Below are 24,326 nucleotides of genomic sequence, written 5' to 3' on the forward strand. Positions count from 1 at the left end.
GATTAGAAACGTTTGTGACTGCCTTTGGATATAGTTACATGTGGATATTAATGCGTTCTTTTCACATATAACTGTATTCAGTGTGATAGAAATAAATAAATTGCCCTTTTTGAAGCTAATTGGCAATTAAAGTGCTACTATATATTATAATGTTATTTTAAATGTTATGTTGGAGAACATAAGAATAATATTCCATTAATGCACTCTTTAGACTATCTTAGGAAGTTACACAAATCACACATACCTGTACATATATGTGTATGTATTTTTCTTTTCATGAGGTGGTGGTGTGTCTCCTCATAGCAGGCTGCACAGTTGCTCATAACAGGTTTTTCTCAACCTTTAGGAGACTGTCCTTATCTGACCTTGGATGCCCCTAGTGAGGCTGAAGGCACTGAGGCATTCCGTAGTAAATTTGCTGAAAATTGGAAGCACATCTAAACTTATTCAAAAGCACACATTTCAGTCACTTAGAAGGGCAATGGGCTTTCCCAAAGATCTATAGCTACACGAGATGATAGAAAGTATGATGGGTCTCTTGGTGTAGTTCAGGATCAAAATGGTTTCCATGGCATCAAGGGAGCACCTCTAAAGAAACATGAGGGAGAAGTAAAAAAGGTGACCTGCCCTGTGAGTAAAGCTGGTTGCTTTGAAGGGAGTCTTGATCAGAGGCTGAGTGAGAGGAGATGCTAAGAATGCTGAAATTTCCTTCCTACTTGCTCTTGTTTTTTTAAAATATAAAATGTTATAATGATATATTCCTTTGGTTGCAGACATTAGTTTAGTGCTAATGGGTTTTAAAAAGTAGGAAGCTAAGCTGGGTTAAAAAGATACAAACACATGTAGGTGAGAGCAATATAACTTTGGGAGTCAATGGAATTTGTTTAGGCTAAAGGTTTTACATATTTGTGAAACAATATTTAAATCTTAGAATATTTATTTCAGTAAATTACTTGAAACTATTTAGATGTGAAGTGATTACGATGATGATAATTTACCTGTGTGAGATACCAGGTTCTCTTCTCTAAGCCCTTGCAAATTCTGTACTTGGAGTTGGGGCTATTTTCAAATAGAATTCTATAGAGTTCTTCTAGAAAACTCTCCTATATTAACTTTGTCTTACAAACATGTTCTTTTCTACTGAATTCCTTTTGCTATGTGAGCAAAACTTGCACTACACCATCTCACCATTACTCTCCCCCATTCCTATGGGGATGATTTGTCATCCCCATGATGATCTGTATTTCTGGAGGTCAATAATGAGAATAGGGCTTTGCCAGTGAAAGTTTTTCTATCTACCACTTTTCAAAACGAATGTTTTAGAATAGCTCTTCTTGTATTCTGTAACATTAACCATCTCTGAAACCAGCTAGAAAAATCGTTAGCTTAAGATACAAAGATTAAACACAGCTGCTTTACAAAATGTAGAATTGAGTTCAACTAAGAAAGATGGGCAAGTCATTTACCTTTACCAAACCTCAGTTTCTTTAGATGTAAAATGGGGAGAGGAAAAACCGCCTCAGAGAGACACTCTGAAGGTCATACAGATGTAGTAACAAGTAGCAGTTTATATTATTATTGTTTTGCAAGTTGCTAATTTCTTAAAAAATAAAAATCAATTTCATACAACTAACTACTTTGAAAAATGTTGATATATTTATTAATTAAAGGCTTTTAATTCAATTTTAAGCTCCTATTTAGTCCAGTTAACTCCAAATTTTTCTCCCTTAATTTTAGAAATTATTTTGGAGTCATTCACATAAGAGACTTTTGTATACATTTATTTGAGAGGAATTTGTTTTTTAAGCTTTTAAAATATTAACAACATTCATAAGCTAAAAATGAGCAAATACAAACATTATAATCAAAAGAATTCTTAATTTTTTGAAAAGTACATATTGAATATAAAAATGATGATAAAAGTAGCCAAAATACATTTGTAAATATACAGAACTGTGGATTATTATTTTCAATACTATTTACAATGCATTTAAGCACGCAATTGCAGGTGTTTGTGTAGGCAGAACTATAATTTCTGAGAGAAATTAGCTTCATTTTTTTAAAAAGAGTATTTCATAATGATTTCAAATAATGATAAAATGCACTTGGTACATATCTATTACTTCAGCAATTCTAATATTTCATTAGTAGGTCATTAAAGTAAACACAAATTATGTCAAAATCAATGGCCTAAATATTAATATTATATTTCCTAACCTATAATAATAAAAGGGTAATATGCTAATTAGAGCAGACGTCCTTCTGGACAAAGCTGGGGCTGGAGGGAAGCCCGGGTCCCGGGTGCCTGTCTGTGGCCAGAGTGAAGCCCCGGTCCCAGGTGCCAGAGGGAAGCCAGTGCCAGCAGCCGGGGGAAGGAAGGCCTAGTCTTGCACAAATTTCGTGCATCGGGCCTCTAGTATTAATAATAATGTCATTTATACACTTGTATTAAAAACTTTACTGTTTATTTCTATGTAATCTTTACTGTTTATTTCTATAGTGATCTTGTGAAGTAGGTAGGTACTATTGTCTTAATTTTACAGATAAGAATTCTGAACCTTCAGGTGGGTTTCACAGAGGGAACCAAAAAGGGAAGGGTCTTCCAACTTCAAATCCAGCTTCCAACAGTCCACATTAGCTCACCCTCACCACTAGAACACCAGTCTTGAGGAACTTTGAGATTTTATGTGTGTGTTTTTTCCTTTTTTAATTCTAAAGTTTTGACTAATAATAGAAGATTAAGGTTAAAGATTTGGGGCTGATTGTAAGGCAAATAATAAGGAAATAGGATCTAAAAATATCAGTGAGTCCTGCAGACAGGCTCCAGGGTAGCAGGAAAGCAGAGAAGATGTTAAAATAGGAGATGGGATTTAGACTGGACTTTGGCGTAAGGAGAGTTAGAGTTTAGATAAGGGAGAGGAGAAAAAAAGGAAGGAAACAATAGTAGGGGGAAGTGAAGTAGTGCAGGAAGCTGTAGCTGGGGACAGTGAGCCCAGTCTTCTGCCTGGGGCCAGGTGAAGTGATGATAGATAGTTTGGAAAGTTTTAATTGCTCTGTTGGTAATGAGTTTACACTTCATCCTTCAGGTGATGAGCACCCTTAGAGAACTCTGAATATAGGAGTATCTTGTAGGATAATTAATCTCAATGTGAGTGGGTGGGCTGGAGGGGAACGGAAGAGGCCAGCGTTCGAAGGATGGATCTGAATCCACTTAGGAAGTTACAACAGTAGTCCAAGAATAAATTGATTTCAGTGTAGAATATGTGATAAAAATATTTATGGGTTTGCTTTTCTTTTTCTAATTGTCACATATGCAAATGTCACACATGCATGTGTAATTGTGAGGAAGTCATATATGGTAGTAATGTGGAATTGTATAGGACCTTACATGTAAGTGCCTGGCAAGTCAGAATTAAGTCCATCTATCTCTTTGTGGCACAATCTAATATTATCCATTGACAGGAGAAATGAAACCATCATGTTAATTATTTTCATGTTAACCATCATGTTAATTATTTTTCATAAGGAAATGGAGGCAGTTTCTCATGATGAAGGTACCCCAGTGGCTGATGTTGCACATGTCTTTTCCAGGCCTGCAGTGGCTGCATCATATCAGTTGGAGGCCAGATCCCCAATAACCTGGCAGTGCCTCTGTACAAGAATGGTGTGAAGATCATGGGCACCAGCCCTCTACAGATCGACAGGGCTGAGGACCGCTCTATCTTCTCTGCAGTCCTGGATGAGCTGAAGGTGGCTCAGGCACCCTGGAAAGCTGTCAACACTTTGGTAAGGAGAGAAACACATGTCTGTTTTCTATGTTCTCTTTTGAAGAGTCACAACCTAAATGTTAACTACTGCAGGTGTTAACTGCAGGGCACATAGAACACACTCTGCTTAGTGAATTTAAAGTTGTTGTATTTCCATGATTGCAGTTAAATGTTGGTTGTAAATTGATAGGAGTCTCATAAAGATTCAGACAATGAAAAAAAGTTCAAACTCGTTTTGAACTAGGTTTGATATTTAGAATTAGACACTAGAAATTTTATGTATTCCGATGTCCAATTTACATTTTAATGGTGTTTTTTGAGAATAAAAAGAGTTGTGTTATTACTTATAAGGAATCTGTTCTGCATTTTCATGGAATATGTTCAACTACTTATACATTTTTTTGTTGTTGTTTCCATTCATTAGAATGAGGCGCTGGACTTTGCGAGATCTGTGGGCTACCCCTGCTTGTTGAGACCTTCCTATGTTTTGAGGTAATATCTTGTTTTCCAAACAATGATTTAAAAATGAAGAGATAGAGAACGGCATGCTGTGTGCTAATAGCAATAGGCTCTGATGTCTAGTAATTTGTAAATCCATCAACAATCCCAAAACCAATACAGCCAAATTGAGGACCTATGCAACAGTCCTTCAGTTTAATGCTTTTCCTTCAGGGAGTGGCAATAGGAAGATACTGCAGTCCTATATCTTAGAAGCATGGCTTCAGGCATCTTCTTGCCAAACTGTGGGAGGATAATTTTACATTAGAGAAGAGGACAATTAGAGAAAAAACAAACCAAAACAAATGTGAGATAGCTCTCCTCAGCATCTGTTTTCTATTACCTGGAAATGACAGCTTATTTTTTATTGTTGTCAGCACCTTCTGATGGTGCCTCTGGTTTGAATTCTTGAGTTTTTGAGATCACATTTTTTAAATAGATGAATTATAATGGTGAGGGAATGGGCAGTGAGGATCTTTTATATTAAACCTTGAAACTAAAACCTATCATCAAAGGAGAAGTTGTGAATTATCACTTCCTCTCTTCAGATGTTGCCACATGTAAGGAGCTACTTCACTGAACAGGGGATAATAAGAGAAACAACAATTTGCTGTGCACAATTTGAAAGTGTAAATGGAATTGGAGATGGGATCCTTTAAAATAATGAAAAATTTCAAATGAGGTGGAAAACTTTCCTTTTTATTCAAATGACATTTTGTATAAACCACAGTCCAGTAATACTATTCCTTTGAGATACTACTGTTAGTTTAGTTTAAACACATAAATATTTAAGGGGGGGTTGCAGAAAGCAGTTTTGACTATTGCATTTTCTTTCTCATCTTTATCTATATCTTTGTTTTAGTTGCCTATACTGTGAATTATCAGTGTTATAGCCTTAGCTTTCCTGTCTTAAATAGATAAAGAAATTGAAAGCTCTTTATGCAAAATTTTGCAATAAAGTAGAAAAGGTAAAAAAAATTTACTACTTTTAAACATGGAAGTAGAAAGTAATTTGTTTTCCTTATTTTCCCCCTTCTCTTAGTCTTCCTTCCAGTCCACTTTGAAAACGTCAAAATTCGGAGTAAATAGATTTCAGATAGCATTCTTTCTGAAATATTTAAAAAGGACACAGTTGAATACCTTTCAGTCACATACTGTGCATTATATTTTCAAATGTTACTAAAAAAATAGATTCTTGTGTAACCTGGTTGAGATAGTAGTCTGACCTGTTTTGGCTGGGTAATGAACTCTGAAGAAACAGAGTTAGAGAAACGAGATCCTGAGAAGAAACTGTTAAGGTTCAAGAATGAACTGGAACCACTAGAGTGAAAACAAGGACAGAAATCAGAAAGGACAAACGTTGGGGATGTGCCATCTCTAGAGCTACCGTGGTTTTCTTTGGGCAGTTATCATAGGTCTAACCCCTCCTCTTCCTCTACTTCAGTGACTTTTTACTTTGGTCACTTGTTCTGTTGATTTAATGGAGTAAAGTCTCAATTTAGAAAAAGGTATCTTTTTATTTATTCTGGACCAAAACTAGAGGTTTCCTAGAACCTTTCTGAGAAGCAATCAAGTCTAGGATGCTCTACTTCCAAAGTGGTAATGAAACTGACCTATTTTTCCCCACCTCTTTTCCTAGTGGGTCTGCCATGAATGTGGTATTCACTGAGGATGAGATGAAAAAATTCCTAGAGGAAGCCACTAGAGTCTCTCAGGTAGTGTGCAGTTTCCTCCTGTTGATATCTACCTCTTCTGCTCATTGCTACTGTATTTCATGTGTTGTTTTTCTTTGCACATGATGTTGTTAGGATGGTTTTCCTTCTTCTTTTACCCACTAGTCTCCTACAGGTGGGGATGAAAAAAATCAAGTGAATTTACTTTTAGATTCTTAGGGTGAGTTGAAGAAGAGGATAACTAGTGCGTATTTGATCACAATAGAGGTTGATATGACTTTAGATAGGAGCTGGTTGGATAAACATCCTGTCTGATCATGAGTGAGATGCTGGTTAAATGATCCCTGGACTCCCCAGCCTCAAGGGCTGCCCAACCATGCTCATGGACCCTGATTTTTAATTCTCATCTTTGGAAAGATTTTGCCTAAGTCAACCTTGCAACTTTAATGGTAAATGCCTTCCCTCACCTGTTGATTTTTTTTCACTTTGGTATATTCTGTTTTAGTTAATAAAAATATTTGTAATTTTGTGGTGATTCTACCACCTTTCCACACTAATGCAGCTTTTACTTTCTCTTTTGGTGTTACCTCAGTGCAATCCATTTAAGATTTGCCCCAGTTGGGGTATTGATCTGCAGATCTTGTAATGTAGTAGATGAAAGTAATGTTTTCCTTTTAAAAGCTTTCAAAAGCTAGTTGTGGAGATTATATATATATATATATATATATATATATATATATATAGAGAGAGAGAGAGAGAGAGAGAGAGAGAGAGAGAGGGCACACAACTTAAAGAAAGAAGTTTGATGCTAGGTGAGTGGAATTTGGAGGGAGCTAAAGAGTGAAATTAGAGGCATTTCAAAGAGGAATAAAGAGCATGTGTTCCTGTACACATGAAGCTTGACCTCCCTTCTGTGTGATGGTTGCCCCGCCCCCCCCCCCCCCCCAACCAAGGACATTTGGGCAGTGAAGAGAATAGATAAACATAAAGAGTGATAAGATACAAGAAGTGTAAAAAAAGAAAACCAAGTGGATTTAGAATTCACTTTTGTGTGAAAGTCAGATAACCAAGGGCAGAATCTCTCCAATGGGCCAGTCTTCACTCATGTGCTCAGGAGTGAGACACTACCCTTTGTTGAATTCTCTGCCAACAGTCCTGTTGTACTCCCCTCTGGAGAAACCAGCAGCTAGATCAGCTGGTCTCATGTGAGTGATGAGGCAGGTATTCCCCCACCCCACCCCCCCGCTTTTTTTTTTGCCTGAACAATGGATCTCATAGAGCTTCTACTTGTTAGAATATTTTTAAAAATATTTTTTTTCTCGCTAGCATGTAAATAGAATGCTTGCAGGACCAATGCGTTAAATAGAGATCCTGACTGAGTACTTTCTGGTGCAAGTCTCCCCATCAAACTATAGCAGAATCTTGTATACTCAATGCAGGGACTCTAGAGTAACTGCTACCCCACTCCCTTCCGTCACTCATCTATTTATGAATTTATTCATATTTAGCACCTGCTATGTAATGGTATTGTTCTCAGTAACAGGGGTTATATTCATCAAAAGATAGATCAGCCTCTGTTCACATGAAGGTCTCTCTTTGCTAGAGTCATCAGAAAATTAGAATTAAATACAATTAAATATGATGAGCATTACAATAGAAAAAGATATATGATGTTGAGGTATAGTGTATAGGTATTGGGTTCCAGTCCCTAAAGAAGAGATTTTTAAATGGATTTAAAATGGTTGATTCATAATTAAAATATTTACATCGTGGGTGTGAGAAGAAAGAAAGAACAGCATTGTACAGACCCAAAAGCTGAGGAAAAGCATGCAGTTTCTACCATAGAAACTGGTCAAACATTCACTATATGGCTAAGGCGCCAAGCATGGTGAAAAAGATAAGCGTAGGAAGACAGAAAGAACCTGAAACAACAACAACATATAATTATTAATAAAATACATATTTCATTCCATAAGTTATCTGTAACTCTGGAAACAGAAAAGGAACCCCATGCTGCCCTCTCCTTAGTTCCCTCCTTTTTCTAACTCACCTAGAAGCCTATATTTGAAATTCCAAAACTCGTGTTCCATTCACTGAGTCCTTAAACTTGGAGAAGCAGCCTCTGTCTCGCTGTAAACAGAGAATGACCCGTTCTTACAAAACAAGTTGGCTCGTGTGTTTGTGTAGTGTGAGAGCATTAAGTTTTTTTGCAAGTATTGCCCTGATTTTTGCTTAAGGTACACAGCTTACTTGACAATACACAGATAATTTCAGCTAAAGGTTCTGTCGTCCTGTTTTCCGTGGTGACAGGAACACCCAGTGGTGCTGACAAAATTCGTTGAGGGCGCCCGGGAAGTTGAAATGGATGCTGTCGGCAAAGAAGGGAGAGTAAGTACTTTATCTCCGTCTCCCCCATCCCTGTCTTCCCATCAAATATCACTTTCCTTGGCAGTTTTGAAACATAACACAGATCAGAGTTTATGATTTATACAAAACAGGTCTTTAATAATAATGGACAAGCTGCTCAGTCGAAATAATTTTCAAATTCACTGACAACTCTGTTGGTGTGTCATGGGTACCACATTTCCTATCTATCATACTGTTAGAATTTCTCTTTGATGATATTCAAAATTAATTATCATCCGGTACTCAACATTCTTTTTGAATAGATTTTCTCTCTCATTTTCTTTTGTTTAAGTTTCCTTTTATGTTCCAGTGGATATTATAAAAACATCCAATACTTTTCTTTCAGAAGTTCCTAATTGAATCCTTAGTTTTTCTTCTCTCTGGATTTTCCATCTACCCCCTTTTTAATAAGGTGATAAAGGCAAAACCAAACAGACTAGGGTGGATAATGATAATAACATAAAATTGGCTTACACATCACGTCTCAGATTGCTAATGCAATGAATGCATCCAACTTCAGGGAGAAACAAAAATGTGAAGAATGTGTTCCTTCAGTATGCTAGATGTGTAGTCAGGAATTTATGATTTATCTGGCAATATAGGAAGTTATGTTTTAAGAAGCTCATGTCATTTTATTTGCTTTAAGAAAATATAAAAGGTTGGCCTTTGTCTTCTACTGTGCAGATGCCACAAAACACTACTGAAGATGTAAAAAAAAATTGTCTTCTAAATTAGCAGTTCAAAATGAGGTGCTTTTTTGATAAAAAAATCTATATAATAATGATGACTTCTTACCACAGAATCATATAATCCTTAGGATTATTTATTTTAACCCCACATCCAAAGATGAACATTTTTTTTTTCACTGCATTTGGGAAGGTGGTGATTTTTGTTGTTGTTGTTGTTTAACTCTTGGTGATACAGAGCACAAAAAGTCATAAAATTATATATATATGTATATATATAGTTTTGTTTTGAGGGTTTTTTTTTGATATCTCACATATTCCTTCTTTGAACGAAGGTGTGCTTTCCTATAAATTTTTCTCCCTGACTTCCTGACGTCCAGAATTGTAGAGCATATGTAAAAAAAAAAAAAAAAAAGGAAGAGAGTCTTTCTACTTTTGTAATCGTTTAAATATCTGAGAATGAGTTATAAATAAGAGGAATGTAGTCATACCAGTGGAAGTGGGGAATACAAGACTGGCTTAGAAAAATTAATATTTTTGTTCAATTTTGTGCTGGTAAAGTTGGTCTGTTGGTCTGATTTGGCTCTAAGTTGCAAGATATGCTTTTGCCCTAAGCTTTTCTCAGACAGGGACCACTACTTATCATCCTGGCCTACCTCTTTTTGGAAATTTTCCAAGTTATTCACATTATTTTAAATGGACACAGTACTTCGGATATATAATATTTGCAAAGCTCAGTTGGACTATTGCCTCCTTATTTCTGGACACTGTAAAAAATTAAGTGCTTACTATGCACTAAATATCATGCCAGACACTCTATACGTTTTCTCTTTTATCCTCACAAACATTCTATGAAACAGACACTACTGTTATTTCCATCTTATCAGATCCTGCCCAGGCCACAGGACTATAAATGACCGTGGGACTGAGACTCAGATGCCACTGTGCTTTAAGTCATCTATAAATATGATAAGCAAATTGCAGCTATAGTTTATTTAAGTCTTTTACAGTCACCCAATTATTCTCCAAGACTCTAAGCTTTATCGTTTCCCAAAGACACACATTATTAACATTCTGGTTATAGTGCTTGAGGCCATAAATATTAGGCTCTGACAGATAAAAGTTCAAAGTCCTGACTTGGCCCCATAGTAGTCACATGTACTTGAATTATTTTATTCTTATATTACCTTAGTTTACTCACCTATAAAGGGGACAAGAATATTGTCCTTTAACTTCCTTCCTCTCTCAGATTTCAATTTGATCTCTTGATCTTTATACCTGAAGTGTTCTTTCTGGTCCACCTGTTATGACATTTACCTCGCTGGCTATTGATCTATCCCATCTTCTTTCCCTTTCCAGTGTCTAAAACCTAACCTGGAAGGAAGAGATAAAGATATCTCCAGTGCCTCCCAAATGCTTTCGTTTTCTATCTGTTCTTAAACATCAATAGGAGTTGGGTTAGTTGTCCTCTTTTCCTATTATTTATACCTGTTCCAATCACTGGGAGAGGGAGGTATGCTCTTCACCACTCTCAGGCTCCCCTAAAGGCAATCTGTCACTGCACAGGGAGGCTTGACAAGTCTACTGTGCAGCTCCTTCTACTCTGCTCGTCGGGGACTTGGCAAAGAAACCGGTCAATGCTCGAGGCATCTTTCAGAATCAAAGGGGTGGGCAAGGCAGTAGCTTCATTGAAGTAGGTGCCTGACAACTCTTTCCAAAATCTTCTCTTGGCCAGGTCATCTCGCATGCCATGTCTGAACATGTGGAGGATGCAGGTGTCCACTCGGGAGACGCAACTCTGATGCTGCCCACACAAACCATCAGCCAAGGAGCCATCGAAAAGGTCATCATTTATAAATAAAAGTCAAAGGGGAAAAGCAAAGATAAAAACATTTTTTAAAGCCAGATAGCAATATAGGATGTGATTCAGGCAAAAGTTAATTATGAGGGGAACTTCCTTGCTCAGAGTCTGCTCAGTATTTTGGAGATAACAGTTCCCATCACTGCCTTTGGAGTCATTTGGTTGTGTGCTAGCCCAGTGGTTCTCTAACTTCAGTGTGCCCTATGGCCACCTGGGGAACTTATTAACGTGCAGATCCCAGGACTCACCCCAGTTTCTGGTTCTGTAGTTCCTGGCAGAGCCCCCAAATTCACATCTTTAACAAGTTTCCAAATGATGCTGTTGCTACTGGTCTGGCGACCACCTTTGGAAAACTATGCTGCAGATGATGCTAATTAATGTTTGAGAGCTACTTATGGGTGAATAGCATATAAAGCAGTGTCTCATGGTTAGAAGCAGGTATGCAGCAGTCCTGCAGGAGTCTTCTGGAAGATTTCACTATTCTCCCCTAACTCCACCTGAAACCAGAACTCTCTGAAATGTCATTTTTTTACCTCTCTATTAGAACCACTGCTTTAAAGACCTTCCCAAGAATGAAGACTGACTCAGTTCTCAGTATGCACTGCTAGGTGTATTCTTAGAGACTCTCATATTATTTCTGGCAGATGTTACTTTAGTCTTCAGGTATTTTAGGTCTAGCTTGGCTTTTTTAGTGAGTCTTTCTAATAACCCTGACATCAGAATCTAGGCAGGCCTGTCTGGCTGGCGGTACATTGGGTGTGATTCTGAAGGTCTTACCTTATTCTAGAATGAGAAGGTAGCAGGATGCTTTATAATACCAGAGGCATCAAAGAACAACATTCCAGGGATACTGAAGCATGCAATTGACTGACCTATTTGGGGGGTGGGGAGGGGCAAGAAGAGATAACCAAGGAACTTCATATACAGACAATAGTGTGGGGAAGGCATGGGGAGGGAATGAATGGGAGCACAGTGAAGGGGACCAGTGGGTGGAGGGAGAAGGGGGACATCTGTAATACTTTCAACGATTAAAAAAAAAAGAACATCCCCGGATTTCAAATGCGTTTCATTTTCTCTTATCAGAATAAATGGCTTCAAGAGCTCTGATCTTTCCAAGTCTCTCAGAGCTCAATATGCCATGACCTCTACTTCCTTTAATAACCAGTTAAGTTGCCAAACCACTGTTGTAAGTGTAATGAATGAGGAGTTCTTGCTTCTACAGTTAGGGCCACCTCTTATCTTGGGTATCATCTGGCCCTGGCTATAGACATTCCTATATGTGACATGCAAGCCCTCCCTGCAAGGAAGAACTATTTCCTTCTGCCCATGATATCTACCCTTGCAAAGTGCGGGGCAACAGAGAAGCACATAAAAGAAATCTCTCTGGTCTCTTTGCAATACCATGTAATTTCAGGCCTGCACCTCTCAGAAAGAGGGTCTTTAGATTAATATAGAGTTTGGTCTCAGTTTCTGGTCCTAAAGCAACTAAACTGGAAGATTCCATTTAGCCCTCAAAGTGAAACCAGAATATATTATTGTAGGTAGATATGAGCATTTGGCAGAGATATAATTCTGTAAATTATTTGCTTTTTCCCCATGGTATTCTGGTGTGAATATTTAGCACATATTATTATTTTGTTAAAAGAAGCCTAATAGTGTCTATTACTACTACTACTACTACTACATCATCATCATCATCATTATTATTGGAAATGTAGCTCTCTATACAGAGAAATTGAAGACATACAAATTTAAGGATCTTTAACTTTTGGGGAAATTTATCTAAGATATGCTCTTAACTCTATATTATTGTTCTTTTGATTTAGGTGAAGGATGCTACCCGAAAGATCGCAAAGGCTTTTGCCATCTCTGGCCCATTCAACGTCCAGTTTCTCGTCAAAGGAAATGATGTCTTGGTAAGAAATGCCAAAGCGTGAGAGGAGAGCACCGCTGTGTTAGATGTTGTTGGTTTGTGTCCTTCTAGTAATCTTCCCTGTGGACACAACACAGAGCAAGTGAGACCACCTGCCGCTGTTAGTAACTGGGTATAGGATGTTCACAGTGTATAAAGCCTGCCTAGTTTGAAAGCACAGGCTCTTGGAGGCCCTGATGTGTCAGTCACAACTTTGTAAAGCACTCTGATCCATTGGAGAGATCACTGTCTGCCACCTACAGTATAGTATAGATGGATACAGTGACTACCATAAAGTAATCAGAACACGACATGTGTAATAGTTATACATTACATGCCCTGAAGTGTTGCTTTACTCTTTTCCAAAAAAAGAAAGCTGTTTTTTTTATACCATTTACCAAAATATAAAAAAAGGTTAAATCAACTAGGTTAGTTTTAATTAATTTAGTCTATTTCATTTTGCCAATCAGTAAACAGTATTGATTCAGCATCTGCCATGCAAAGTCATATGATGGTTACAAAAATTTATAAAACACAGTCTCTGCTCCAAAATATCTTTAATTTAATGAGGGCTAGGAAGAAGATGAATTTGTAGAAAATCAGCCCAGCTGGCATGGTTCAGTGGTTAAGCCAGGGGCTCATGATTCAATTCCGATCAGGGCACATACCCGGGTCTTGGGCTTGATCCTCTGTATAGGGTGGGTAGAAGGAAGCCGGTCAGTGATTCTCTCTCATCGTTGATATTTCTATCACTCTCTCTCTCTCTCCCTTCCTCTCTGAAATCAATAAAAAATATATATTTTAAAAAAAGGAAACCATAATATAAGTTAGAGTACAATAGCTGCTAGAAGGGATGTACAAATGAAATGGTATTGGCATCACAGAATAGAGAGAGCATATCCACTGGTGTGCATGTGTTTGCATGTGCACAAACGTGCACACACACATATGTGCATGAGCATGTATTTGAGTGTCATTTGTCTGGTTGTTTGGTTTGAAGTGGATTATAAAAGATTTCAAGGAAGATTTTGTATTTTGAGCTCTATCTTAAAGAATGGCTAGGAGAAAGTTAGAGAGGACATCACACATAGAACATCTATGAGAAAATTCGGCACATTTTAGGAGATAATGACTAGCTCAGTTCAGGAAGATCATTTTTTTTCTAGGGAAATAATGCAAGGTAAAATGGAAAGCAAGATTGGGGCCATGAAAGTGGTACAAGATAACACAGAGGGGCATACTGAGACAGGAGGGTAGAAGGCCTTCAAGGATTCCGCTTTAATCTGATGGCCAGTGAAAATCCAATGACAGCTTTCAGTAGGGATGTGGGATTATCTGAGCTTGCATTGACATCAGTCCGTCAGCAATGCAGGGCAATGGAACTGTGGAAAAGGAAAGAAAGTCAGAGTTAAAGTGACTAATTGAAAGCAAACCAGTTAGAAAAGTGCAAGCAGTGGGAGTAGAGGGAGAAGCTGGCAAAACAAGGGCTGGTCCCAGGCAGGAAGAGCTGGAACTCAATTGCTGGGGAGAACATTAATATTATTGTTATTCGCTCTCACCATCTTTGTCTTCTTTTGAATTTTGTTATCTTTGTAGGTGATTGAGTGCAACCTGAGGGCTTCTCGATCCTTCCCCTTTGTTTCCAAGACGCTTGGGGTTGACTTCATTGATGTGGCCACCAAAGTGATGATTGGAGAGAGCATTGATGAGACCCCTCTTCCAACATTGGAGCACCCCATCATTCCTTCTGACTATGTTGCAATTAAGGTAACATTTGAAAAAATGTATTAGTCATTTTTGTAAGTTCCAAGGAAATGAAAGGAACAAGTTTTCATCAATAGAACCTTGATATTTTATGAACCTTCTCACTAAAGTGCTGGACTGGAAAGTTAATGATATTTCCTTTGAATATGTAATGAAGATGCACTAGAGTCAACTTTATGTAAACCACTGTGCATTTCAAAATAACTTTAAAACCATTTAGAACTGAGTCAAAACTGACTAGCTGAGTGAATTATAGACTACGTTTATGAAGCTGATGCATGATGGTGCCAGTTTAGTTGGTAAACAGAAATCATGGATATATAGTGTTAGGATGAGGCTTGAACTGAGCCACATTTGAATTGTGCCAAGACTTCAAGAATGCATGAATCTTGTAACAGTCTTTCTCCTGTGGTGTTGGTTAAATTCTTGCCACCTTGCCAATTGTTGCTTAGTCTCTACTTTCTTTAGTGGTACAGTTTTCCCACTTGAAAACTTGAGATAGCAGTTGCGCTGTGAGACTGATGAAGTTGCCAGCACCTTTATGAAGAGTGACCAAGAAAATTTAAGGGTTGTTCACTAATTTCATATATATGTGTATCTCATATTTTAAAAATATTTTTATTGATTTCAGAGAGGGAGGGAGAGAATCATTGATTGGCTGCCTCCTGCATGTCTCCTATTGGGGACTGAGCCCAAAATCCTGGCATGTGCTCTGGCCAGGAATCAAGCTATGACCTCCTGGTTCATAGGTCACTGAGCCACACCAGCTGGGCTATATGTATATTTATAATGATAACTCGTAATGAAGCCATTGTGCTTCTCTAGCTGCTTCCGGGTATCCATGCCCAGAGCATTTATAATTGTGACTTTAACTACTTTAATGGACAGGCATGAGGATTAGTGAGATATTATATCAACATATATGAATTTTTTAGTTGAAGCACACATGAAATTAATTTATATTGAGTGACATATTTATGTGACACATGTTTTAGATGCCTTCCAGAAACTTCCATTCCTACATGTACTAGTGAACTCAGTCACAACTGTGCTACAGTGGAGACTCTGACTTCTGACTTACACAGTGGAAGCCTTACCTTGAAGCTATAAATAAAAGTTACTTATTAATCTTACTTAAGTTAGTAATTTAGGATGCTTGGATTTTATAGTGTACTGAAATAGAATGTCACTTTTTATGTTGGGGAATGGTAGCATTTTAAACCTGGAGACTATGACAAAACATAAATCATTAAAGCTTTCAAGGGAACACACACACACACACACAAACACACACACACAGACATATGTGTGTGTGTGTGTGTGTGTGTAAATTATTTTGAGACCAACAAGGTCCTGAAAAATATTTTCCACTGAAGATTCTATATAAATTTCAAATTCATGTTTCTTTATTCATAGATACAGGAATATGTATACACATGAAACAAGGTATACATATGAAACAATTTCCCACTAAAAATAATATTGATGGGTAGATATGCATTTTCAAAATGTACTGTATCTTTTAGTTTACTTCTTTCCTAGTTATTATTGAATATGAATCTACTTTTTTCAAATTATTTATTTATAGTGAATCTTAATATAGCCCTGGATAGGTAGGTAGACATCAATAAATGAGGGTATTGAGAAGCTAGAGGGCAGGAATGTATGATAAGTTGACTAAAATGACTCAGTAAAATGACTCCAAGTTAGAATTCCCATGACAACTCAAAGGGTGCCTGAATCTAAGGAGAAATAGTCTAGACCAGATAAATGGATATATGCAAGAAATAAGAATTCAGTTCTCACTGAGTTGCACTGATAAAAATGAATGAAAAGGAAGCACTCCTGTCCATGTTCTAGTTCATATGAAAGTTCTGAGCGAAAGTGTTTCCAAGCAGAATGTTTTTTCAAAGCTTTTAAAGAGGTGTCAACAGCAGTTTAATATCTCAGAAGTCAGCTCACAGACAGACATTTCTGGCAAGGTGGCTTCTTGCAAGTTCAAATGATCAAAACAAGAAGAGGAATGTTTCAAAAGCCAACCAAGAAAAAAATGTGTTTGAACTCTGTGTTTGGGTAGACCAATGCCCAATAGACTTCGTTTGAAATCACTCCAGTAAGACTCTGTGTAGGCCAGATTAGAAACACTGGCTTAGACTGGTCACAGGGGCCCTATTTACAGAAATAATTTGTGATTATTTAACCCAAGTTTTTGGCTAAGAGCTCAGGAAATTCTTGGAACAGAGTTTTAAAGCCATTTTTCAAGTCAGATGCTTGGACCAAAGAGATTCTTTTTCCATGTCTACCATAGCCTAAATGAATTGTGTGAGAGATGATTCACTTAATATATTTTTTCTCTCTTAGTCCTTTTAAACATTTCTCACATGCGTTTTCCTCCCCCTTATTTCTGACAGGCTCCAATGTTTTCCTGGCCCCGACTGAGGGATGCTGACCCCATCCTGAGATGTGAGATGGCTTCCACTGGAGAGGTAACTAGTTAATGATAACAAACACTTTCATTAAGTCTACTTTGAAATTTCTGGTTTTCTGATCTGAATATAGTAAAGTAAGTTAGTAAATAGTAATGAGGACACAATCTTCTGTTATTAGAATAAGTCTGAAAAGGGCTTAAGAATTTTGAGCTAAAGAAAAATCTTTTACTTTTGGGGACCAGATTCTAAAATCAACTTGTGAATATAATACATGTATTTCTAATTGGTTTCCAAATTACACATTGAGAATAGCTTTCAAATATTTTCTAGGTCTTTCTTTTTATTTTAAGGTTTTCAGGTCTCTCTGAACCCCTCCCCCCCATTAGATCAGTGGATTTTTACTAACAAAATGTAAAATAGATGTGCATCATCAGAAAGATCATGGTCCTAAATATTGTGCAACATGCAAATATATGCAAAATTTTAGAACGACTTTCAAAGCAACTTTAACCTCTTGGGGATTATCTAAAAACTATAATGGGAGTGGCCACTGGATGTCCCTCTTCACTTGTGTTGGGACTCTGTCAGCTGAAGGTTTTTTCAAGAATGTGAAATGTGTTTCTTGTAGAGAGCTGTCAGATTCTAGAAAGTTCCCTACATGTCAGTGTCAGGACATTTTATGAATCACCTAGCTCTTGACAGACTCACCAGATACAACCTTCACATTCTCATCCATGCACGCAGGACTGTCAATATTAGACTGTGAGGCATCATTGCTTCCTCTTGGTATTGAGGAAAACCTGAAAGGGGAAACGTTTAATTGCAACAAAGACGTGATGTTTTATATGGTTGCCTGGTTACGAGCATGGTCTGCAATGAGGAACCATGTGAGACAGGAAGGCAGGCAGTGAGGAATAAATGGCTATCTTGTTTGTATGTGGATTGACGACTGTATTCTCTTAGCTCCTTTGCTGCTTCTTTTAATTTACTAGGTGAGAAAACCCACCATGAAAGCAAAAGGCCTCCATTCCATTTCCAGTCATTGAAAGAGACTCTCTTTGGGTTTATCTTGAGCCCATGGGCACTCAGTAGAGGGGCTATTTTCAGCTGGCCCACGGTTCAGAGCAGGGAGAGAATGTTTTCCTTCATGCCATTTGCTCTGGTGTGGCAAATCCATTTTCAGTGCCGAAGTCCATTCTGCCTCCAGACGTACATTATTGGTGTTGTTGAATTATGGAAATATGAAAAAAATTAGAAATTAGGCTCTCCCTCTGTTATATCTGTTTCAGAAATATAAAAAGATAATTCTTCTTCCATTATTAGAGTCATATTTCCAAGTGTCACTAAGTCTGATGTTACAAGCTCTATTGTATAAGCAAAATCTGAACAATAATTCTAGCTTAGTGCAATGTCAATTATGTTTCAAAAAGACATTTTCAGTGTTCAAATGGCTTATTGAGGGGTGGAATGAACCTTTAGCTCCTGATCCAGGCAAGGGCATTTTATTTTCCTTGTGGTGAGGTAAGGATGTCAGTCCTAATCTTTACTTGAATATCTGACCATATGTTTTTCGGTAGAAAACAGCTGAAACCTCTTATGTGCTGTTGTACTTATATGCACTTATGATGGGATGGCCCAGGTTCTTTCATTAAAATTTGGGTACCATTAACTTAGGTCCCATTAAGTTAGTTGGCCAGAACTTGACCAAAGAAAATGTTTACTGTGGAGTATACAGGGTGGGGCAAAAGTAGGCTTACAGTTGTTCATATGGAAAATAATACAATGGTTAATAAATAACAATGCAAGAATAAACTCTGTGTTTAATGTACCTGCAACTGTAAATCTACTTCTGTCCCACCCTGTATATTGGTGGTCAACTGAAGGTCAACCTGATTTGAAAACTTTCCTTTCATAGTAAAGGAGTCATTTGCTTAAAGAATGAATTTAGCCATCAGTGTTATTTACTATAATGGTGGCTCTGTACCTGTGCCAAATGATGATGTGCATGGCAGAATCTACTCCCATCCTACTCACATATACCACTTGTTCTATAGTTGTGCTGGCCATGTGACTTGTAGTTATATTGTAGTACAATTATGGTAGATAAAGCCTCTATATATCGTAATGCTATATGTTATTTTGGAATTGTTTTTTACTTATGGCTGCAAGTTTCAGGGCTAGCAGTATGGTATGTAGGTTCATTTTATGGAAATTATAAAAAACAAACAAACTCCTTTGAGATTTTCATGGATTTATTGAATTGCTCAGAAGGCTTTCGCATACACTGTGTGAAAGGACTCCTGAAGGATTGATCAGCAGTTATGCATTTGTGCTACTGACCTGTGAATTCATGCACTGTTGCATAGCATACACAGCATACACTGTTATTTAAACATTATGTCAATTTAACATTTGGTAACTCACCGCATTATGGACCAGAAGCTGTGATTTGTATCCAAATAATTCACGGTAGAATCCAGTTATGTTGTTCCGTGGAGTGCTGTTGGATAGAGAAAGAATTGCTTATTCATTCATTATGTTTAATTAAAAACATAAGATACATCTGCCCTGGCCAGCCTTTTCATCCCTGAATTCCAATTGCATGGGCAATTTAATAAAACCTGGAAAAGGTATCTATGAGTAAAGTGCTTTCCATTTGTAGTTGTTTTTCGGTAAAGGTGGTTGACTATTTGCTTCCTTTTATTTTATCTTTTTTTTCATTTATTCTTAACAGGTTGCTTGCTTTGGTGAAGGTATTCACACAGCTTTCCTAAAGGCAATGCTTTCCACAGGATTTAAGATACCCCAGAAAGGCATTCTGATTGGAATCCAGGTACGTGGTCTGTGGTTGTATGCATGCCAGTGGGCACATGCTGGAAATGGCTGGGGGAAGGGACCTTACTTATGGTATCGAAGAGGGAGGTGAATTTGAAGTTCCTCTAAAGAAAACAGCAAGTTATAGAGAGAGTGGTCATTTTTCTCTATATGTTCCCTGATTTTTGCCTTTTTCCACTGCAGTGGCCAATACAAACAAGTAAGTGGATAAATAAAAAAAGAGAAAGAAAGTCTCTAGTGAAAGGGTATTTGTTCTGAAAGGAATTTAGGGTGCCTTTGAAAGGAATTCCTTGGTTACATCTTCTCTGTATGTTTTACTCGTAGTTTTCCTCCTTAGCCTTAAACATGGGCTTTCCAAAAGGTTGGGTCTTCCCTCTTCTTTCTCTTTCTATGTCTGTGTCTATCTCTATCTCTTAACTTCCCCTTTTCCAAGTCATCTATGTATACAATATCCATTCTCCTATCTAAAACAATCACCTTTCAATCATAATCCTCAGCCACCTCCTATTTCCATCAGTCTGATAGATACCTCTCTCTGGTTGCTCAAAACTAACACATCTCCCCAATATGAAGTCATATTATCCTTATCTTGACCTCTGTTCCTTCTTTTCTTACACTCATTCATTCACATTTCAATTTTTACTAAACATCAAAAATTCAAAGTTGAAGAAGATGGGGATTATTTGAGAAATTTTCTCAGCCTAGCTCTCCATCACTGATTGTAAGTTCTTAAAGGGCAGTGACTTCATGGGCTTAAGAAAATCAGCATATCCCACAGAGTACCATGGAGGTTCTCCAAATATTATTATTTGGTAAGCCTTCTAAGTCAAAGCAGGGTGCCATAATTATAAGTGAATAGCTTCATATAAGGAAAAGGGCTTTATTGGTTTATTGTTCCAGGCCAAATATCAATCTTACTGCAAAATGATAGTCAGGAAACTTCTATTACCACTCCTTGGAATAGTTATTGCAAGAATGTAAAACCTGTTCTGTTTATAAATTTCCTGAAAAATACTAGATGCTTCCAAAGGGTCATTCTCTTTCTTTTGAGAGTAGTAATTCTTGGATCCTTTGCAAACAATAGCTGGTCTTATATATCACCCCTGCTGTACTTTTAATAATCTCAAACCCTGCATGATTACATAAAAATCATTAAAATATAATTAGAACAGTACTAGGTATTCTCAAGCCAGTGGGGGATTATTATACATGCCATCTTATTAGGGTGTCTTAATATCTACAAATTAGATCCCAGAGACTGGATAGGTAGTGGCCTTGGAGAAGTTTCTGCAAAGAGTAACTTGGGATTTTGCTTTATAAAGGTGCCACGAGGGTGAAGGTGAACAGTTAGAGCACAGACTAACAAGATGACTTGCTATTGCAAATCTTAATGGCAGTTTAGAGACACATCCCACCGTATGAGAGAATCATTACGTTATAAATGGGTATTAAGTATTATTAAGTTGCAAGTGTGAGAGTTTTTGCCCAACTTCCAGTTATGGCTTAAAGTTTAATGTGAGACCTGGGGGCATTCAGAGGAAGACCATGCCCTTAATCCCCATCTTCCCAACTAATCATATAGTGCTCACATTTTAAAATACCAGTTTAAAAGGCAGTGATGTATAAAATTGTGCTTTGTTTGGTTCTAGTGCTGCAGGGAAATGTGAGGCAAAAATTAATCTGATCCCTATAAAGTATTTGTGCAATTTTGGTATCAGGGAACATAATTTTTGCTTTTCAGAGGAAAAAAGGGGAGGGGGTTGGAGAAAAAAGAGTTTTCTTAAGCAAGGGATTCTGTCCACTGAGCTTCTACCTTTCCATGTACTCTTTTATTTAATTTTATTTTTTTTAACGAAATAAATGCTCCAGCAGCTACATGAGTTAAGAACTTTCTCCCTGTGCACGAGTGCATAATGTTAGAGATTTAAATATATATGTATTTTAATTACAAAGATACAAAGAAAATATTTAAAGAAATATTTAAGAAAATATTCACAGCTGTGCTAAATTTGATCAGCATGACTCTATGCCTTCAGAGATATATAAGAATCACTTCCTTTGTTCTCTCCCGCTTACCCCCACCAAAGGACTTATATGCAAGCATATAGGCCTAACCAATGGACACAGACAATAGGGAAGTGAGGGCATGAGTGGGGGGGTAGGGGGTAATGTGGGGATAAGAACACATATGTAATAACTTAATCAATAAAAAAAGAAAAAAAAGAATCACTTCCTGATTTACTTTATATGGGAAGCAAGGAAAGCTGCCATCATCAACAATTAATGCACAGACTCACCATTACTATATGAAAGACTTTCACTGATAGTGATTTTAAAAATATGTAGTCATAAATTTAACACAACAATATGACAGAATATATTAACTAGAGAGTTACTATCCAAAAAGTCACCGGGCATTTCTTAACTAGAATGGGACCAAATCTAATCAAACTTTTTACCCAAACTTCATAGCAACTGTGGGCAAAGTAATTAGGGTTCCATATCTCAGGATACACTGTACTTTTAAAAATCATTTTATTTAACATGATTCCATTAGGTCAGAAGAATTCATATAAACTCATTCGAATATGTAGCCAAAACTTAAAAGTATCTAAAATATAGAAATGAGGGTTAGGGCCAGTAAAAACAAGGGAAGGCATTTAGGTGAGTATATAAGGAAGCTCTAAGAAAGAGAGCCCACAACTGCATTTGAATTTCTTAAGACAGCCATTGATTTAGCATGGGTGTGGCCATCACTCACAGTGAATTTGCCCCATCATTCCTTCATGCGTAAATGGAAAGGATGGTCAGTATGTACCGAATGTATTTGAGGCAAAGGTCTTCTTTTCTCTTCATCTCTCCACCTGGACCCATCTGCCTGCTATGAGCAGAACAATTTAATTGAAGATACCTTAATGTATCATGAATATTTTACAACAGGTTATAAGATAAAATTAGGGGGAAGAGAGCTATGGAGAAACGTAAAAGGGGTTCTGAGCCAGGGAGCATTTTTCTCATTGTTGGTGGTTTAATGTATATGTTAAAAAGTAATTATTACTAGTTAATATCAGCTTCTTCAAAACATTTAGTAAATAGTTTTTTTGGGGGGTCATGCATATACTCATTGGTGTTATTGTAGTCTTCTTTTTTATGTATATATTTTATTGATTTTTTTTTACAGAGAGGAAGGGAGAGAGATAGAGAGTTAGAAACATCGATGAGAGAGAAACATCGATCAGCTGCCTCCTGCACATCCCCCACTGGGGATGTGCCCGCAACCCAGGTACATGCCCTTGACCGGAATCGAACCTGGGACCCTTCAGTCTGCAGGCTGATGCTCTATCCACTGAGCCAAACCGGTTTCGGCTATTGTAGTCTTCTTAACATTTTTTTTTTTCATTTTGCTTCTCTTTCCCCCGGAATCCTTTACACACAGACCCCCTGTGTCTGCCCTTCCAAGGTTAAATCCTATGAGTCAAGTTACCCAGGAAATTTGAAATATTTATAATATCAACCTGGTGTAACTAGGGCTTTGGAAAAAAAAATCAGGATTTAGATTTTGTCAAGGGATCCTTGTCAACTTAACTACTACATGCATGCTGTCTCTGCCAAGAGGCTTTCTATAGGCATGGATGCTAATATAAGAAACACATAACGCAGTTTACGTGGGAACAGAATCATCTTGGATTCCCTTGTAGTGTTTCCAGCCTCTTTCATCCCATCAGGGTTTATCTCTAGTTGCTTGGAGCAGGCAATCTGCCTCGTTTTGAAGTTTTCTGGAACACCCTTTAACGATAAACGATTTACTCTAGAGTAGATCAAGAGCCCTCGCTGTTTGTTCCCCTCTGATTGGGCTATTCAGCGATGCTTGTGGAGAGGCGAGCGCCATCCGGACAGCTGCGCTTTGGCATCAAGCAGAAACATAAAGCAAGCATTTTATTTGAAAAAGACAACTCCGAGTGACTTGAATAACCTTTTATCTTCAATACAGAATCATTAGGAGCAACCGTAGAGTTGTCAGTCCAGACGCCCCTGTAGGGTCCACAGGCATCGCATAGGATGAGCTTGGCTTTTCTGCTCCGTGGGCAGAAGTTGGAGTAATGTGAAAATGATAATTGGAGGAAAATACAAATATTAAAAGGCTTTCTTATAAACATGTTCCAGGCAATAAATCAGCTTGTACTTCTCACCTCTAGTTACAAATGGTTTCTTACCCAGGTATTTCCAATCAGCTCTTAACTCTGGGGCCGCTCAGATGCAAGCTGACAGCTGTAATTTCTTTCTGTAGAGAGGCTGTTTCATGTGTCACAAGTGCTCAATACACGTTGGATAGAAGCTTATAATGTGGCTATGAAAGCCGACACCCCGGACCGGGAGGCAGAGTGGTTGCCTGGCTGGGAACTGCCAATACTGTCATGTAGGATATTTATCTTTTCCAGCACCGGATCAGCTCCATAATGGGGTTCTGACTGGTGTCTGCAGACCTTAGAGGACT

General features: G+C 37.6%; 1 protein-coding gene across 1 annotated transcript in view; it reads left to right on the forward strand.

Annotated features, from left to right (window-relative positions):
* Positions 1-24,326, forward strand: part of CPS1 (carbamoyl-phosphate synthase 1) — an 82,081-nt gene that overhangs the window by 51,315 nt on the left and 6,440 nt on the right. Inside the window, exons 18-26 of the mRNA XM_081096033.1 lie at positions 3,592-3,786; positions 4,192-4,259; positions 5,905-5,980; positions 8,249-8,326; positions 10,766-10,873; positions 12,718-12,807; positions 14,400-14,570; positions 16,979-17,053; positions 19,731-19,829. Coding sequence (XP_080952159.1) covers positions 3,592-3,786; positions 4,192-4,259; positions 5,905-5,980; positions 8,249-8,326; positions 10,766-10,873; positions 12,718-12,807; positions 14,400-14,570; positions 16,979-17,053; positions 19,731-19,829 — 960 coding nt within the window. The remainder of the gene's footprint in view (positions 1-3,591; positions 3,787-4,191; positions 4,260-5,904; positions 5,981-8,248; positions 8,327-10,765; positions 10,874-12,717; positions 12,808-14,399; positions 14,571-16,978; positions 17,054-19,730; positions 19,830-24,326) is intronic.

Source organism: Myotis nattereri (genome assembly GCF_964212035.1).
Source record: "Myotis nattereri genome assembly, chromosome: 7".
In the NCBI taxonomy this organism is placed as follows: Eukaryota; Metazoa; Chordata; class Mammalia; order Chiroptera; family Vespertilionidae; genus Myotis; species Myotis nattereri.